General features: G+C 37.8%; 1 protein-coding gene across 6 annotated transcripts in view; it reads right to left on the bottom strand.

Moving 5' to 3' along the window:
• Window positions 1–6996: 6996 nt before the first annotated feature.
• ANKIB1 (ankyrin repeat and IBR domain containing 1) overlaps window positions 6997–19250 on the bottom strand; it is a 163939-nt gene continuing 151685 nt past the window's right edge. For 4 of the 6 annotated variants that reach the window (XM_057504515.1, XM_057504516.1, XM_036879243.2 and 1 more), the window contains 6 exons: window positions 17486–17631; window positions 16323–16501; window positions 15428–15479; window positions 11607–11721; window positions 10532–10665; window positions 6997–10171 (listed from right to left, as the gene is read on the bottom strand). In XM_057504515.1, the coding sequence (XP_057360498.1) occupies window positions 9428–10171; window positions 10532–10665; window positions 11607–11721; window positions 15428–15479; window positions 16323–16501; window positions 17486–17631 (1370 nt within the window). In that variant the 3' untranslated portion in view covers window positions 6997–9427. The remainder of the gene's footprint in view (window positions 10172–10531; window positions 10666–11606; window positions 11722–15427; window positions 15480–16322; window positions 16502–17485; window positions 17632–19250) is intronic. The other 2 variants (XM_036879245.2, XM_036879244.2) reach the window with 2 other exon arrangements.

Below are 19250 nucleotides of genomic sequence, written 5' to 3'. Positions count from 1 at the left end.
ACAGTGAATTATGATTCTGTGGTGACTGTGGGTCGTGACAACATAACTCCTTATGCCAGTCTGACATGGAACAACTGGCCAGAGACTTGGACTTGGGCTAGTGTTGTCTATAGTTTGTTTTTGATGCTATGATGCCTAATGCAAATTAGGCAAAGAGAATAAAATAAAAACTTAGAATGAAAAATCAAAACTGTGGGAATAAAAAGCTCACTGGGTAAGGAGGTTTAATTCCTTCCCGTGAGGTTAGTCCTGATTCTCCAGAGGCCCAGTGTGGAACTGAAGTAACTCTGACCGGGAAAACAATTTGTAACCTCCATCTTTGTTGTCTGCTGGGCTAGACATTTGTATTACAGCTGTTCTGATTTCTTTGTATCCTAACAATTTCTGTAGAAAGTTTCTATTTCCTTGGTCCCCTAAAGGAAACTAGATGCCAATAGAGGCAAATTTTGAGTGAACTGAACCTTCAAAGAGCAATTCTGAAATTCTTAGTGGTGGTGTACTGCCACAAACTGAGCCCCAGGACAGCAAGATGTCCCTTGCCCACCTTTTCTTATCTGAATTGCAGCCTATTGGAAAGATGCAGAACTGAGAGAAGCCTAGAGTCTTTAGGTCAGGAAACTGCCCTAGGATTTGCTGAGCCAAATGCCCCTTGCCTTCGTTCAAGTGGTTCTAGGACTCCAAGAGCCACCACTTCTACAAAGGGGGATTCTGGATGTGAGATGAACCTGTTATCCCCACAGAAGAGAGAGAGGCTCAATGTGAGGAGAACCTTGCTGCAAAAAGGAAATAGACTTGAGCCCAGATCAGAAATCACAACATACAATAAACAAACAACAAACACAGAACAACTCTGAACTGGATCTTCAGCAAAGTAAAGATTATGGAATCTTAAGAACCATAACATATAAAGAAATCTTATGGAGATACACCCATCTGTCTGTCTATTTATCTTTTACAGATACAACACTTGACAATTCTAGCAAATTTTGCCTACAAGTTCTCTCTGAAGCCATCTCTTTGTTTCTGTCTCAAGCAACCTATTACTCCAAGAGCCTTTTGAGTCTGAACCACATCAGGGTCTGGCATGAAGATGACAAGGGGCCATTTCCAGCATGGGCGACTTGTACAAGGGGAGGGATGAGGAAATTTGATGGACTCTCTGGTCTCTCTAGAATCCTTTATCATTGAGCTTCAGAATTGCTAGATGTAAGTGAATTTGCAGATTTCAAGTAAGACATTTGAATTTAAGTACAAGCATTATAATCACACAACCAGACTTTCTGATTACTTGTTTCAGATTAGCCCTATCTCCCCTACTTTAGTAGAATTTCTTATTGTATTTATAACCCGGTATCACTACCAGCGAAGTGCTGAAAATGGGTGTAACTTGTGAAATGTAAGTAGAAGAGAGGGACTTTAAAGTCACCCAGCAAAAATCTGGGAAGACACTCAAGAGCTCCTGAGTCTGGATAGCTTAACAAACATTACCGAGCATAACCCGACAAAAGATTTGGCTCCAAAGTCATGGTGAATTTCATCAAGCTGTACACTGCAATTTGTGCATTTTATTGTATGTAACTAAAAAAAAAAAAATACCATAACTAGAAAAACAGAAACAAAAACCTCCAAAGTCACAGTGAGTTAATTCCATGCAAGAAAGCAAATTCAGCTCTTGCATGTTCTCTTGGCATCAAGAAAACTTTCCCGCATAACAGGGGCATGCCGGCCAATTTCTTTCTTGAGTTTCTGCCATCCCAGCACCACAATGGGCATTTCTGTTGCCTCCGCAACGTTCCCAACCACACAGTCTATTGTGAGTCCACTGTATGTGCCATCACATAGTGGTGGTGGCTCAATTAAAGAAATTCTAATGCTTCTTTAATTTATTCTCAATATTAGAAATTCGTCTTTTGAGAAGACAGTTCACAATTTGAAGTCTGTCAGGAGTGGTCTCAAATCCAGTGATGTGTAGCACATTTGTAAATCAACCCAGGACATCCATAACAAGGCAACGGAAGCTTGCAGGGGGAGCAGGGAATCCAAAGATGAATTCAGGTTATACTTGCCATAAATGATGGGCCTCTAACTTATTTTTTAACTTTTGTTCTTTGTAATCCCAAGTGGGTCTTCCCTCATCTACCTCTAGGCATGGTTTGGTGAGCACATCTGTCTACCCATGAGGGGGCCGTGGTGAAACCACTCATGTTAAAGGCCAGTGCACAGGTAACCATGTTTTTCTGAAAACAAGTATGCCACTCGGCACTCATAGGCTTAAAGAATGTCAATGGCCAAAAAATTGACATTTTTTTGTTTCTGTCTCAAGCAACCTATTACTCCCAGAGCCTTCTGAGTCTGAACCACATCAGGGTCTGGCATGAAGATGACAAGGGGCCATTTCCAGCATGGGCGACTTGTACAAGGGGAGGGATGAGGAAATTTGATGGACTCTCTGGTCTCTCTAGAATCCTTTATGGCACAAATATATTGTGCCATATATTTGACATTACCATCAAGAACTAACGTTGCCAGTTTCAGTATCTTTTGCTTAATCAAAGTCCTTGAAACAAATGAATCAACTGCTGGATATCTTCAATGATTCCCAAGTCAGAGCACTACTGACAGCTGATGATGCACCAAGATAACATCTGATTTCTCTGACTGTTGCTCTAAAGCAAGGGGTGGCAAACTACAGCTGGCCTGTCATATTTGGTCTGCTGTCTTTTTTTAACTTTTTATTTTGGAATACAGATTCACAGGAAGTTGCAAAGATAATAGAGACCTTATGCCCTCTTCTTATGTGGACGTAAGTTTTCACTTTCACTCTAGGAGTTCAAGTGCTTGGTCATACGGTAAGTGGATGCTTAGTTTTTAAAGAAACTACCCAGCTCTTATCCAGGGTGGCTATACCATTTACTCTCCTGCCAGCAATGTATGAGTGATCCAGGTTCTCTGCATCCTTGTCAGGATTTGGTATTGATACTATTTTAGCCATTCTGACAGGTGTCTTACTGTGTTTTTAATTTGCATTTCCTGATGGTTAGTGATGTTGGACATCTTTTCATGTGCTTATTTGCTAGCCATGTCTTTTGTCCATTTCATATTGGGCTGTTTGACTTTTTACTCTTGAGTTCTGAGAGTTCTTTATATATTCCAGATACTTGGCTTGCAAGCATGTTCTCCCAGTCTGTAACTTGTCTTTTCAGCTCATCAAGACTTTTGCAGAGCAGGTTTTAAATTTTGACGAACTCCAAATTACCAATGTTTTCTTCTGTGGATCATACTTTTGGTATGAAGTGTACAAGTTCCTGGAAAACTCTTTTCTTTGAATATTTTCTATTATGTTTTTTTTTCTAGAGGTTTTGTGTTTTACATTTAAATCTATGACTCATTTTAATTTTTATAAAAAGTATGAGATTCATATTCTTATTTTATAACCATTTGTTCCAGCAGCACTTCTTGAAATGATTATCCTTCTTCCATTGTATTGCCTTTGCACCTTTGTCAAAATCAGTTGTTAATATTTGTGTGGGCCTATTTTTGATTCTCTCTTCTATAGGTCTATGTGTCTCTCTCTCCACCAGTACAACAGTCTTCATTACAGCAGTCTTGAAGTTGGGTAGAATGACTTCTCCCACTTTACTTTTTTCAGAATAGTTTTACCTATTTCAGTTCCTTTGATTTTTCATATAGAATTTTGAATCATCTTACCTATAGTTATAAGAAAATTTGCTGCAATCTGGTAGAAATTGCTGCCAAGCAAATGAACCAAGCCTAGTCATTCTGTGAACTGAGACATCCCCCCAACACACACCACCACTAAGCCAGTGGCTTTGCTTCAGGCAGCCAAGTTGGGCATAAAATATCTCCTGAAGGACTAAGCCACCACTTTTTTGTGTAAAGTTGAGATACTAAGGTCAGGCTAGCTGCACTCTAACACTCTAATATACCATTTCAGTTTGACTCACAAGGCCTTTTGGGCCCATGCCAAATCTCCAATTTCAGTTGACCCACCCCACAGTGGAGATGTCACACCAGTGACATGATGAGTCACAAGGCCTCCATCAGTTAGGCCTTCGGTTTCAGTAAGGGCCTAGGAGCGCATTAACAGCTGCCTTTCTTCAAAATGCATGAACTTGGTGGCTGTCAGGCAGGTGGCGATGTTGTGCTGGGAAGTGGCCTGAGTACTCAGGCTGCCTGTTAGTTAAGCCTTTAACTAGAGTGATTTCTGACTTTCTCTTCCTGGGATTCGTTAGTTTCTGCCAGACCACCCAAGACGGGTGAGAGGGAGGTCACCTGGGTAATGATTTACTTGCCTCATTATCACCTCTACATATAGCAGCCCTGAACAGCTGAACCCCACTGAAAACTGAGACTGGTACTTGTGGGTATACAGCATATCAATCTCATTAGACATTTGGGCTTGGAACACTACATTGAATATGTTAAATTCAATCACCCAAAGGGCTGTCTACAAAGGAAGCCTCCCTTCCCCACTATGGAGAGTGTCCAAATGTCTTTTTCCCAACTGAGGAATCTAAAATGTGTGAGCCACACTGGCTACAGCAGATAGCAAATAATGTGCCAGATCCTGCGAAGGCGGGGGGAGGCCGGCCTCTGGGGAGAAAACTCGTGTTGGTTTTTGTTTGTTCCCTTTAGCCCCTTGTTCCAGGGTCAGTGCCTGAACACTGGTACAACTACCTCTGCCGTGGCTGTGATGATGCCTGCGTGCATCCAGAGAGAACGAGGGCCCAGGGGCTTCTTTCTTCTTCATGCACCCGCCCTGTTTCACCTGTCTTTGGCACCTTCTGCATCCCGTGACCGGGCTGCCAGTCAAGTCGGGCCTGTGAGGGTGATCTGCTCTGCACCTTGAGGTAGGGCTTTGCATTCACTTTTGCATTTGAACGTGCTACAACTGCTTGCAGCCCAACCCAGTGACTTGTAACATCTTTAGTCTACCACAGCTCTCAAGGTTCTTACTGCTGATTCCATTTATTTTGTTTGGAGACTCCTTGACTCAGGAGCTACAGCCATACTGCCTTTCGGATAGGACCACGGGAACTCCTGACTCCCTCATGAGAATATTCCTTCCTCTGCCTGGCTGCAGGGATTAGTAACAAACTGCACAACTTGGACAGCTCTAATCACTAAGCCTTTAAACAAAGGCTAGACTCCAGTTCAGTAATAGGTAGTACAGTAGGGATCCTTACTCTTCCACACCCCTTGGCTATAACTTGGTTGACAGCATTCACTACCAGATAGATCCCAGCAAGTCATGTATTCCCAAATATGGCACATGGCTCCAATTCCAGAAATGAAGTCTCTGACAGCATTCCACCCTCACTGCCCAAACTGTCTGGTCTGGAATTTGATTTTACCCTATTTACAAACTAGTAAGGTAGCTGGCACAGTTTCATGGATGCTGACAGAAGACACAAGACTCCCAGGTCTGAAACAAAGAATTTCATCACGGATGGCCCAGCATGCAAAATGAGCACCAGCACATTTGTGTCAGTTCCCTTGTCCCTAGTTCCACAGGGGCAACGTAACGGGCCCGAATGGAGAGTTTGTGACGTGGCTGAGGAACAGAGGGTGAGGAATCCATTGCTTTGATAGCTAGCCTGCTCCTTGTTCTCAAGGTTAACTAGCTACATAAAGCCTGAGAAGGGGACTGGCAAAAATGTCAGGCCTTGCAGTGCTGGCATGCCCAGCAAAGTGTGTAGGCACATAAGAGGCCCAGGAAAACTGGATTACCTTGTCCAACAATTATCTTTTTCTATATTGTATTTTGTTTGCTTTTTGATGTATATCTGTCTTAGCCTGTCTTAAACTGATGCTGGCTAAGAGAGGATATACAACCTGATTCAGAATATTTTCAAGTTACTCTGTCAAAAGCTGGAGAATAATAATTCCTTCAAAAGTTGGCTACCCTCACTTTGTCAGCCACCTGGTAGTCCTATGTGGAACAGACGATCTTTCTTTAAGAACTATGACTACTGTCAGTTCCTAAAATAAGGACAGTCATGTAATATACTAGAAAGAGTCACATATCTTTCTAGAAAGAAATCTGCTCTTCAGGTGAGAAGGTGGTAACAACTGAAAAGGCAGTAATACACTGTTGCTAAGGAAGAGACCCAGCAATTACACCAAGGTCCCAAGTATCACTCAGCCCAGGAGCTGAGCACATGAAAATTTTTGTCCTGTGGGTTTTTATTTCAGCCTTAAAAAACTCCCAAAATTGTATTATTATTTACTATTTAGATTTTAAAATTTTACTCATAACAGATACACTAGCTGTAACTATTTCAAAATTACAACCAAACTTCAGCAAGCCTCAGATTTTAATTCCTAATAGGGAAGCTGACAATGTCTGAGGACTAAAAAGAGAACAAAAGTGAGATCAATGACTGTGGTAAACAACATTTAAAGAACAGTTCAGCGTATGAACATGAGAAGTTAAGCCTCACATCCACACAAGGAAGCACAAAGGAAAACATGACTTGAAGGGAGCCCTGGTAGACACCATGCAGCACCAGCGGGGAGCATAGAACTTGTGTATGTGCCCTGAGGCTCAGATGCCAAGGGCTGTCTGGGTAACTCAAGTGGGACAGGATAGTAAGTTAATGGTGTTTCTAGCCATAAGGCATGAAAAGTTTTTCTGGTCCTAAGCAGTTTCTTCAGGTATCTTAAAATTCTTTCTCTATATGTTTCTATTAGAGAGTTCAAGGAAAAATCATTAATGCTTTTCTCCTGAAACTACAGTGATGAAAATAAACAGAGCACTGAAGTTACAATGTTGTAACACATTGTCACACAATGATTTGGGGCTCATCTTTGGTGTATAAAATGCTCAGTAAGTGGGCTGGTTAAAAAATATTAGGCACTAATCAATTACATGAAAGAACCAAATTAATCCCATCATATTGGAGGGAATCTAATTTGAAGAAAATCAGCTTCCTGACTAATTAAAACAAAGTCTATAATGTAATGAGACAAAAGTGAAGTTTAAGTAATAAATGTTTAATCAAAGAATTTTACATATTATTAACAGCATTCATTTGGCCAAACATCTACACGTCTGTAGAATCCTACTGTATATAAAGTGGGAATGTATCAAGTATAGACTATGAAAGTGCAAATAACAAGACAAGGTTAGAGTAATTTCTTTTTTTTTACATTATAAAATTAACTTGTTTACAAAATAGGCTTTGCCAAACTTTATTTCTGAATTGTAAAGTCAATGACTGTGTTGTTTTTAAAATATGTACCAAGGAAATACAAATTGGATAATGGTTCTTTCTTATGCTCAGGAGAGAGCAGCACAGAAACAAAGGGCACTGCACAGGGGCCAGGAACGGGAGCCTGTCCCCCCCAACCCCCCACTCCTCACACCCAGCACTCTCACCTCGCTGCAGCTTCGCAAGGCGCCTCAATGGGATATAAAGGCTCCTTCTATCAAAAAATTACAACTTGGTTTAAAAACTGATCGGTGTTTATATTTTTAATCCAAACTAAGTCTGTAAAAAAAATCCTTTAATGGACTATTTCAGTTTAATATACAGTAATACACTGTAGATAAAGTTAATATTTTCCCCAACTAATTGTAATGGGGATTGATATCAATGTTTCTTTTAACTGAGGAAATAAAAAAACTAATGTGGACCTTTGATATCCATGGCATAGGAGTAATCCCACACAGTTTATCTGAGGGGAACCCAGGGAATATGAAATACTGTCATATAATGTCCTAGCCATATGGATTTGAAGTATAAGAACATTCCAAAAGCAGATTTCTTGGGGGAAAAAAAGTAATCAAAAGCCATAATTACAACTCATGTGGATATTCATACTAAGATAACCTTTCACCCAGCCCAGGACTTGCCTGTACAAACTTGGTACTGAATTTTGATATCTGTAGATTTCTGGTAAGAATCTGGCAAAACATTAGATGGAGTGTTGCATATCTATTTTGCTTATATTATGCTAGTTTTCATAATATGTAAGTAAAACAGCCATTCCAACATTTTACTCTAGTTTTAATTACGCACTGTACCATTGTATCTTAATTACAACTAAGACCAGTATTTTCTTCACAGTAAGACACTGATAACTAGGAAGTTGATTTTTTTCAACACTAAACAGTAATCACACAGCAAATGAGTATTGTGCAAGAGAACAAACATATGTCAGCATTTGCTATTTAGGCAAACAAACTGATTCAACATTTAGTTGTTATATTTACTGTAAAGGCAAGGCCATGGGTGGTTTTATGGAGGTCTTTGCAATTCATAACATAGTTACTTCAGAAGAGACACTGAAATTTGAATTACTTATTTAACTGGCAACTATCCATTTTAGGTTAGGCAAAGGCACGGTAACATGTTGCGCAGGATGTTTACTGAATTTTTTAATAATTGTGGGATTTACTATAACTCATGAAAACTCCACTTTTTTCTATTTTATAAAACACTTACCATTAAAAGTAATTGCACCCATTAGTAATTAGAATGCACTGTAAAACTGTGAAAACAAAGAACTATGATTGCACTTTCAATAAAGTGTCTCTTAAAATACAGCACCGCTGTTGCTAATCAACTGTATTTTAATATTAAAATAAACTGTTTTTAACAGCAGCATTAGGTTTAGTTAACTTAAGCTACAGGCTACATTTATTTAAATGCAGTCTCCATGGCAACAAAAGTCCATAAAATTCTGGAATATCATTGCCAGCAAGTGGCACCCTTTGCTCCGGAGAAGACTGAGACTGCCCTGGAGCCTTCGAGGACACCACACACCTTCACGCCTTGTTAGCGCACGAGTCAGAGTTTGGCACGAGAGGACTATAAATAGACATGACAAGAAATCTGATTCATATGAAAATTAAAATTAATTACACAGTGGTAGATGCAGCACTAAAGAGAAGCCTGGGATACCTCAAGTCACACTGCTCAGACAAAAAGGAAAGAAGATAGTAATGGAAGAGCACAAAGAGACTGAGGAATGAAATGCTATTTGATCTATCCAAAGTAACTTCTAGAATGAAGAAAACAATTTTTTTTAAAGGAAAAACCACCCAAGGATTAGGGAGTAAGCCTTTAAATGTTCAATTTAAGTATTGCCGACCGCAGGCTAAACAGAGGACTGCATTTTCTTAGACTGTGGAATCTAACCTATTTATTCCATTGTGTCTCTTTCTGCCCTTCTTTTTGCCAGCAGAAGGAGAAAAGCTATCCAATTAAATACAAAAGAAATTCCCTTTAAGGTTAGAATCAGAAATGAAGCTACCATTTAAGAGAATTCCTTTGTATTCAATCCTAGTATCAGTGGTTTGTAATTGAGTTGGAATTAAGTGGATCAAGTCTCTGGAAAGCATACTCCACTACTTTACCATCTGTACCTGCAATTCATTTAGAGTCCAGAGGTGTGCAGTTCACACTAAGTGTACTTGCTCAAGCCAATCACTTGAGGTTTGAGGTGTTTGACTTGAAACATCCGAACCATCCCCCTTGCTGGCTGCCTCATTACCACTGTCACCAGCCTGAGATGCTGCTTCCCCAGCCAGAATATTTTCTCCCAAAGGATTTTCTTCTTCTGTTTGGGTTCCTGTACCCTCACTGACTATAGCATCTTCAAATGCTGACTCTTCTTCTGGAGGCACCAGTTCCACATCCGGCATACCTTCTGACCCATCTTTGACACACGGGGGCTGGGGATCTGTGCTGACTTCTGTAGCCGCTGGAGGAATGAGGGCAATACTCTGAGGATTCATGTCATGAAACCAAGCCATGATATTGCCAAGAAGATTGTCACTGATGTTGGTGTCCTGGCCAGCTGAGTCAGGGTCACTGGATGAGGGATAGAATTCACTTTGTGCCTCACTGAGAGGGTGTGAACTCAATGTGTCAGTTGAAAACGGGTCACTCTCTGTTCCTAGTCTCATGAGGCTGTCACCGAGTTCCAACAGCTCAGAGCTACTCAATGCAGCCCGAGGGCTATCTGTGTTTCTGGGGACTGAGTCCAGCCTGGAAGGTAAAGAGGTGCCTATTGCTCCTAATGATGCTTCATTATCGAGGAAATCTCTATTTTCCTCATTGATGGTCAGCCCAGATTCTTGCAGTGATAACTGTATTGCAAGAAGTATATTAGGATCATCTTCATCCAAGGAACTCAGAGCCTGAGGCAACAGAAAGTAAAATCACTTTAAAATTCAAAAGGAAAAATGATTTAACCTAATCATTTAAATGTAGTTTACTACTGGTCTTTTACCAAACAGACAATATTACCTCAATTTATATAGAATAATTATTATATCTATTCAAATCAAATAAGATTTCACCTACCCATGCTAAAGGAAAAAAAAAATCCTAAAGATAAATCTGAATTATGGGCATCTTTTCCTGTAGTATATCTCTGAAAAAAGGTTGTAGAGTGGAAGGAAGAAAAAGGAAAGCAGTGAAAGTGAAAATAGGAAGCCAAGCTAAACAAGAGAGAAAAGAGCAAAAGCAGGGAAAATAAGGTTGCTCAGGAAGGCTACCTGAAGAGAGTCTTGGTTTTCAGAGCGACTGGTAGGGGCGTAGTCACGCAGGGAGGAACTGTGCAGCGCACTCATGGATGCAGAACTTACCACTGAGGCACCAGGCCTGCGGCCGCTGCCACCTTCAGTAATATCTGTTTCAAAGCAAGTGGTACCAGTGACAACTTAGTCATACAAAACTTCATACACCTTTTTAGGGCAATTCATGATTTGGTGCTGGTGCAAACCTGTGGTCACATGTTCTCTTAATCTTTCAGAGATTTCACACCCGTATTTGTCTCGTCATAAGCAAAAAATATATCTAATACTGTTGCTTCAATCCCATGATTGTTATTTACACTTTTGCTTATACTATATATTGTTCTGTTCATAAATGCAAACACTACCATCCCTTTTTTTTTTTTCCTGAAGCAATAACAAAGGTGTTTAGTTTTCAGAGTTCTTAAAACTAAAGAATTTGGGAATTACAATAGCCCAAACAGCAGATCTTTAGTCCACTGATCTTGACTTATTAAAGATGATCTACTGACATTAAAGTTTGAAGATTTTCAATTAACAATTTAACATTTAAAGATTGGTAATTAAAATAAATTATGTCTAATACTAGACATTTTTTCTTTGACAGAATGTTTATAGGAACACTGAGGCTACGTGAAAAATATCCCATGTGCATGGTAACAGTAATCAGCAGCCACAATCACTGAGTGCTCACTAAGGCGCTACGAGTGCTAAAGAGCTTATATACATTATCTCATTTAATGAGCACAGTGAGCCCACAAAGGCACTGATCACAGCCCCCTTAGAAGGAGGAGACTGAAGCTTGGAGAGGTGAAGTGACTTGATTAAGGTTTCATGCAGATTATCAGCAGAAATGGAGTCACAAACCCAGGTTTGTCTGACTCCACAGTCCATGTTCTCAATCCCCCTGCTTTACTGTGTCCTGTGCCATCAAAGCACCTGCATAAACATCATATGTCTAAGTAACAAACTCTTTTACAAACACTTAGATTAGTCAGTTTTAAGAATACATTCAAGAGAACTAAGAAATTAAAACATACCCAGCCCAAGAGCTTACCTACAGCGCTTTCACTTGGCTCATCAGGGTCTGGAGGATTACTAAGCAGGCTGTGCACATCTCCTCGACGGCGCTGCTGTCTGTGCCGTCTCCGATACTGAAATTCAGCATATTCCTGCATAAACCAAAGGTTATAAAATACAGGAGAGCATGCAATTTTTTAACGCAAATAAAACAAACACCAAACTTTTTCCAGGAGAAAAAAATGAGTGATTTTATATACAGATTATAAAATCACTTAGCTTTAGGAAAAGAAACTTTGGGTTTTGCCATGCCAAGGGAACAGAAAAGGTAAAATAGAAAAAGAACTTAAAAAAAAAGAAAAGTCATTACAATTGCCTGGATAACCTGGGAATACTTGCAAGCTCCAGTGCTAGATCATACCTAAGCCTACTTCATATATTTTGGTTTTATTATATAGTACTATAACTAATACCATAACGACTTTACTAATGTAAGTTGGGTTCTCCCTTGGAAGCATGGTTTTTAACAAGTGGCTGTGATATATGCAACAGAAAAAAAAAGGAAAGAAAGAAAAGCATACACTATTAGGTACTTGTCAGATTGTTAGATTTTGTATTCTTTGGGACTACAGTATACCATACATACAAGTCAAAATGACTAGGTTAGCTTTAAAATAAGATATTATCTGGCTTCCTTCCTGTATTAGCTAATATGGGGGGTTATTTACAATGCAAGCAAGGGAAAGTGTTTTTATTTAGCACATTAGAAAAACACAGATTTGGGCAGACATCTCTGAGTCTACGTGACATTTGTGAAATAGTTTAAAGTGGGTCTGCCATTACCAGAGGCAGGACCCGGGACTACTTGTTATTACATGGGTACAAATGCACTTTTCCAGATTTCAGTAACAGAAGACTAGAAGAGAGGACAGTGTGCATGACACCAGCATAAAAAGGCTAATTTTGAGAGCTATTTTAGAATCTTCCAGTGTTAATCACTAAAATACTTAGGTTTATGATTATTATGGTTACCCCAAAATACTCAATATGCTTATATTGTGAAAGTAATGGAAGAAACAAAGACAAGTTTTACATCATAAATAAAATTTTCATGTCATATCACTCTGGTTAAATTTATCTAAACTCCTTCATCCATGTAAGCAGTTGGGCTCTAACGAGAGTGGGGAGGCATCCAACCAGGTTAGAAATCAATGAACGAGAGATACTGGCAAGTGCTCAGAGGATTACTGAGGTTCTTTAAATTACCTGCTGTGCGGGGGTATCAATTCCTTTATCCTGGGAACCCATGATCCAAAAACATGACTGGCTCTTTGCACCACTGAGGACCACCACATTTCTTAGACAAAGATGGCATGAATATTTTATTTAAGTTCAAAATTTATATTTAGGGAGAATCTGTTTATTTGTACACTTGATGATGGTACAAAGTTTTGCTGAATTAAACTATTACCAACCATAGAAAACACACATTTCTAATATAAGAAAACTAATAGTTTAAAAACAACTATAAAGGAAACTTGTTATAATTGTATTTATAATTATTCTGATAGAAAACTCAAATGGCCTTCTTTTATGATGTATTAGGCATAAAATGATCTCATAAAATTCAAGTTATCTGAAAATCTCCAAGGATTCCTGAGATCTTTCAGTAAGGACAAGGCTTTAGTCCAGCTACCTCAAATGGCTTAACAATATTATGGCTATAAAGAAGACTGGAAGTTCTACCATTTATAGGGAAAAGCTACCAGGAGTTTCTTTGTTTTAATTAATACTAGCCACCATTTATTGAGCACTAATTTTGTCAGTGACTTAAAGATGCTTCAATCCTTCCAGAACTTACATGGGGTACATATCACCATCCCCATTTAAGAAAGAACATAGCCTAAGGTCTAATAAGTTATAGGGCTAGACCTTGAATTCAGTTGTCCCTTAAATTTTTCCTCTGTGCTCCACTGCCTTTAAAGTGGTACAAAATGAATACTTACACTTGTCACTGACTCATTCAATTTAATTAAAAAACAATAAGATGGAATTAACTATACTGAAAAAATACAGATTCAACTTAAAAGTCCACTGGAAATTATCAACATTGTTATTTCTTCAGAGTCTATATAAGACCAAGAGCTACCTTTTAAAGACATAATTTTGGCAGTTACTTTATAGCGATACACATTTAGAATTTTAAAGCTTCACCCTGTGTGGTAATTCTTTAGACTTATAATAAGGTTTACATAAAAGCTTGGTGCTTCAATATGTCAAAGACATTAAAGAAGAGAAAAGCAAGAGTGAGTTAAGTAAGTCTTATACAATTTATTAACTCATAAAAAATAAACTTGAGAAGGAAATGTTATTTATTTATAGTTTGACAGTTACCAAACTCTGGAGAATAAGAGCTCAAAAATTTTATAAATATTCTTATGTGAAGTGGCAAGCCTTTCTATGAGTCTGTGTGATCATATTAGCAGGCCTACAATATTCAAGGACAGTATCTCAGGATTCCTAAAGTTACTTCAGAGACAGACGCCACAAGATGATGTGTAAGTGATGTGAATATGCTGGTAAAGGTTTCATTTTTGCTAAATTGTGTTTCTACCTTAAAATAAAGAAATCTTTTGTACTCTTTTTTTTTTGATAATTGAAGTCTGTTTATTCTTCCTTTTAGGTGAAAAATTTTCACAATGTTCCCAAAGCTGTAATTATATCAGAGAAATAATACACACAGGATCAAGTAAAGAAAAAGTTTGTAATTTGCTTTAAAATAGAAATTCCATTCATTTTTTTTTCAATTTAAGTGAATTAAAAATTTCCATATCAGGGGCTCTACAAACAAATTGCCTTCTCATGTCAGTACTTTCTTGGATATATCTACCAATACAAAAAGCCACAAGGTGACTGCAAGTATCCCCAGCAACTGAAAACACAAAGTATCTGATTTAAATAAGCCACAGTCATTTCTGGATAATAATCAATCTCACTGTGTTTCACTTGCAGATGACAACTGAGCTATAAATGATAAAGATTTCATTGTTTGTCCTTCCCCCTTCTAAGAATTAAGTTTAAAGTTTATTATAATAAAAGTATTGGTGCATGTGTATGTTTTTTAAGGAGCAAGGAGGGAGAGATAGTAGTAGATGGAACTGCTAAAACCAGTTAAACTCAGACTCAGCAGTGACAGTGGCAATTTAAATATCAGAAACAGCAATGTGATTAAGATTTTCATCCTATCTTATTTTTATTTGCCGCAACTGCTATTAAAATGTTAGTATTTTAGACCTTTATTTTAAAACAGCATAACAACAAAATCAAGAAAAGCTTGAAAATCTTAAAGAGAAGCAGAAGGCAACTAAGCAAATCATTTCTTTCTGCATAAACATTATTCATGTCAAGTTTCCACCTCAGCAACTGATTTGCTAATTAATGGCAAGTTTCCACCTTAGCAAAATCTGTCAGGTCACTGCAGTAAATAGACTGTCTATTTCAGTTTTGTATAGATTCAGCAATATTACAACTAGAGATGTATTTCTAATAAATACATTTATATCTCTATTAACAAATTGGAACATATTTTACAAAAATATATGCTCTAAATTGGTCTTAATTCTGACTATCTAGTAATTAAAAATGATAAAGAGGGGATGCATTTAATAATGTGATAACTCAGTACCATAAGAGGCTAAATGCAGGCTCTGCTGAGATATTTTTGTGATAAAAGAAGAGAAAACATTGCTGACAATCTCAGAAGGCTATAGAATAGATGAGATGCAAATGCAAACAGGACTGCAATAAGGAAAAATTAGCAAAAGAAAAAAAACTCCAAGCCCCCACAGAAACAATTACCTCAGGTGATGCGAATCCTAAATATTCCCAATCCCATGTTCCACCAGCAAAACTATGAAGAAATTAGACATACCATTTGGTTTATTATCCATACTACAAAGCACAAACAATCAGACCCTTGCTCTTTGAACATTACTTTTAATTCCTGTCCTTGGAACTGCTTAAGCAAAATAGATCAAGTATTGACTATAATTAGAATGATACTTTCATTATTTTTTTCAAATTCTAAGTTGTTTTATGTTTGTGTAAAATGGTGAAAAATAAAAATCACCATCCTATAATACGAGTATTTTATGACTACTTCCAGTTTTATCAGTGTTTATGTAAAAATAGGGTCAAAAGAACTTCTAATTATTATCAATAAGAAAATATGCTTCCATTTATAATGGAAGAAGCAGTGTAAGTATCTGAAATAAAACAGCTGAACCCCAACTGTTCTTTAATGGATGAATAGGGGTCACCCAAATAACTCTGCTAATAGATGTCTCATTTTTTCACAACCTCTTCTCACAAAAATACAAATATGACCATGATGAGTCAGCCAGCTTCCAAGCTCTGCATCATTAGATGTCTGTGACTGTCTTACTGCTGCATGCGTTACATATTTGAAGTTACACATTAGATTACTGTTTGAATTATAAGTTCACTCAAGTGTGAAATTAACCCAGACTAGTTAAGTCTGAGAAACTACACAATGACAAGCAAAATATAACAAGAAAAATAGAAATAGCAAGGGGGGGAAATCACTAAAAAGAAGTTAAAATACTTTTATCAGCTACCCATATTTTAGGTATAAGTAACTTCCAGGAATATGAACCTTACTCAGATAAAAAAAAAAAACCTGTTGGCATTGTGGCTGGAGAAAGGATGATTTCCACAGTGTGTTCCTTTTTACCTGCGCCTTGGAGCTTCTGGTGAGTCTGCAGGAGCAACTCCTCGAGCCACAGATGCCAGGAATTCTTGCCTCTTCTGCTGTACAAGGCATGCTGCCTTGATGATCTTGTGGCGGGGTGTGCGAAGGTAAGGCCTATTGACTTTTTGGGCAAGGTCTTCAGTGACCATTTCTAGGTCTGTCTATGGTAAGAAGAGGAAAAGAAAAAAGATTACAGGCTGAGTGGGGCAGTCAATAGCGAATCCAGTGTCTATCTGTTTTCTCAGTTAAATTTAACTCTTTTAAAGTCAGAAATTAACCCAAATTTTGAAATGCTTGACATATACATTTCTAGTCCGCAAATTTCAAGAAAACAGCACCCATTTGACAGGCATTTGTAACAATGTAGTTGGTACAGATTACAAAGCAGTGAGTATACCAGATGTCTACAAGGAATTTATAACTTGTCTACGTGAAAAAAAACTAATACATTTCAAGGCATGGTGCATGAACATGCATAACATGTGATGCAGACTATACGTAAATGCAGAAAAAATCTGAGGCAAGGCAAGATCACTCTGATAAGGAGTTAGGTCTGGAAAGATTCATGAAGAAAATAAATACTGAACACCTGAAGAAAGTATAGGATATAAATTAGTACAGAACAGTTTAAAGGGATGACATGAAAACTGTAACAAGAGGAGAAAGTTTGGTGGCTTCAAAAAAAAATAGAATGTAGAAGTTGTTCAGCTATGGTAATGTCAGCTGGCTTAGCTATTTTTATTTTTCAAATACTGTAACTTTCTCAGTTATATTTTTTAAATAAATTGGTAAATAGCCACTTTCCTGTCTAGTATGTAATGTGGTTTGTTTCATCTTTGAAGATAAAATTCCTAATTACATAATCAGAGTTAGGCCAGATTTCAGATCTCACCCAGTTTAAAACAAAGAAATGGCTGGAAATGGTAGCATAGTTCAGAATTCCTTCAGCTCTGCAGACCAACAAATTTAAACACAAAGAAAATTTTGGTTTATTACTGGTAGCTTTTCCTTTAAAAATCATTCTAAAAATGAAAATGAAATTGTTTACTAATCATACCCAAATAAGATAAAACAGTAGTTGAAAAGGAGAAAATACATTTTTCATAATAACTGCACTCAGATTTAATTTAAAAGAGTTATCTTACTTGCATGAGTTCAAAAATTTCTTTCTTTGTGCTTTTAGGTTCTAAGAAAAATCCATATGGATAAGAACACTTGAGAATGCGTCGAGTTTTTAAGAGCACGTGAACGGCATCTTCAATGAAAGTGGTATCTGGACAGCCTCCTTCAGCTATAAAGTGAGGCAGGCACAGTGAAAAACATTTTTGCAAATATGCTCTTATAAAATTAATTCAACAACTAAGTTTTCTTAAAAACAAATACTGCCCCCCACCCCAAGGATTCCTAAGAACTCTTTGAAGCAGCTGTATGACAGTATTTCTTTGAACTAGGCTAAAACCCTATGTAACACACTCATGTGTCACTTGCAGGCAGTGACAAGTGAACACGCTGCAGTGGCTCAGCAGCACTGATGGCAGTCATCGGGAGAGGTGTGCAGAGGTCCTGGATCTTGTTCTCACCCTGCTGGTAAGCAAAGCCAGCTTTAGGTCAACTCAGAGGTTCCACGCTGCACTAAAACTCCCCAGTGGAACTTTGCTAATTAGGAATTAGAACAAATGGCCTAGCTAGGTTGCTTGCTTGCCAAAATAAAAAAAAAAACAAAACTAATTATAATGAAGACGTTGCAAAAACAACATTTTTAAGGAAAAAAAAAATACAACATTTTGGGGAACAACTGGATAACTAATGCTAGTAAATAAAAAAATCTCAGGGAGGGAAAGGGAAGAAGGGTGAAGATGATGGAAGAAACTGCTTTAATACCTGAGACTGTTATACCTGCCCCCCAAATCATTAACAGCATTCTAGCTTTTTCCTTAACTGCAAATAAATAGAAATCTAGTGGCAGAATATAAATTTATAAGTACTTTTGAAAATAAGATCATTCTTCATGCCTGTAGAAAGAAATCACATGTGTATGTACACACACTATTATATAGACCATTCCAAAATACCCATCCTATCACAGGTATTTGAACTAAGACGTAAAAAAAGCAAAGCAAATCCCGTCCCTAAACTCCCCCGTCAGCCCTCCTCACTTGCTATGTCTGAAAAGTGTGTGAGGTTTTATTTCTTCCTTTTCAAGCCCTGCCTCTTTTAGTCATTTTTCATATCTCACTATGCTGTCTAGAACCTCCAGAGGGAGAACAGCAGCAGCAATTCACATCCACAAATATTTACTGAATGTTTACTATGTGCTGGAAACCGTCCTAAGCACTAGGATGTATCAGTGATGAAACACAAAAATAGCTGCAGAAGCTGTGGGGAGTTTATCCCTTCAGTTTTTATTGGAGACAATACTCCAAGAGTTTAATGTGGTGTGATACAGTTATGTTATTCTAAAGTTTAAGAACTAATAATAAAACAAGGAGTCTCAGATGTTACTGACATGTTTTAGTTTAAGGTTATTGCTGTACTACTAATTATGGAATTATTCTCATGAAAAGGGTGTGAGTACTCTTATGTATCTCAAATGTTATTGACATGTTTTACTTTAAGGTTATTGCTGTACTACTAATTATGTAGGGAGAACACAAGTATAACTGGTTGTATTTTAAAATCACATAAGCTACGATTCTTTTAAAAATGTGGCTTTTTAAAACAAACATGCTAGACCTTGTACTCTTTGTGGTCACTTGTGAGATATTACGTTCTAATGATGCAACCAATACTCAATCCATCTTTAGGAATGTTTTTTTCAAACTTCTACTTTAAGTTAGCCCCACCTCACATTTTTCACTCCAAATTCCATTATTTACCAGTGAGATGATTTCTGCCAAAACTGTACTTGAT

Source organism: Manis pentadactyla, chromosome 7 (assembly GCF_030020395.1).
Source record: "Manis pentadactyla isolate mManPen7 chromosome 7, mManPen7.hap1, whole genome shotgun sequence".
Classification (NCBI taxonomy): Eukaryota; Metazoa; Chordata; class Mammalia; order Pholidota; family Manidae; genus Manis; species Manis pentadactyla.
This window is presented reverse-complemented; position numbering and strand designations above follow the sequence as displayed.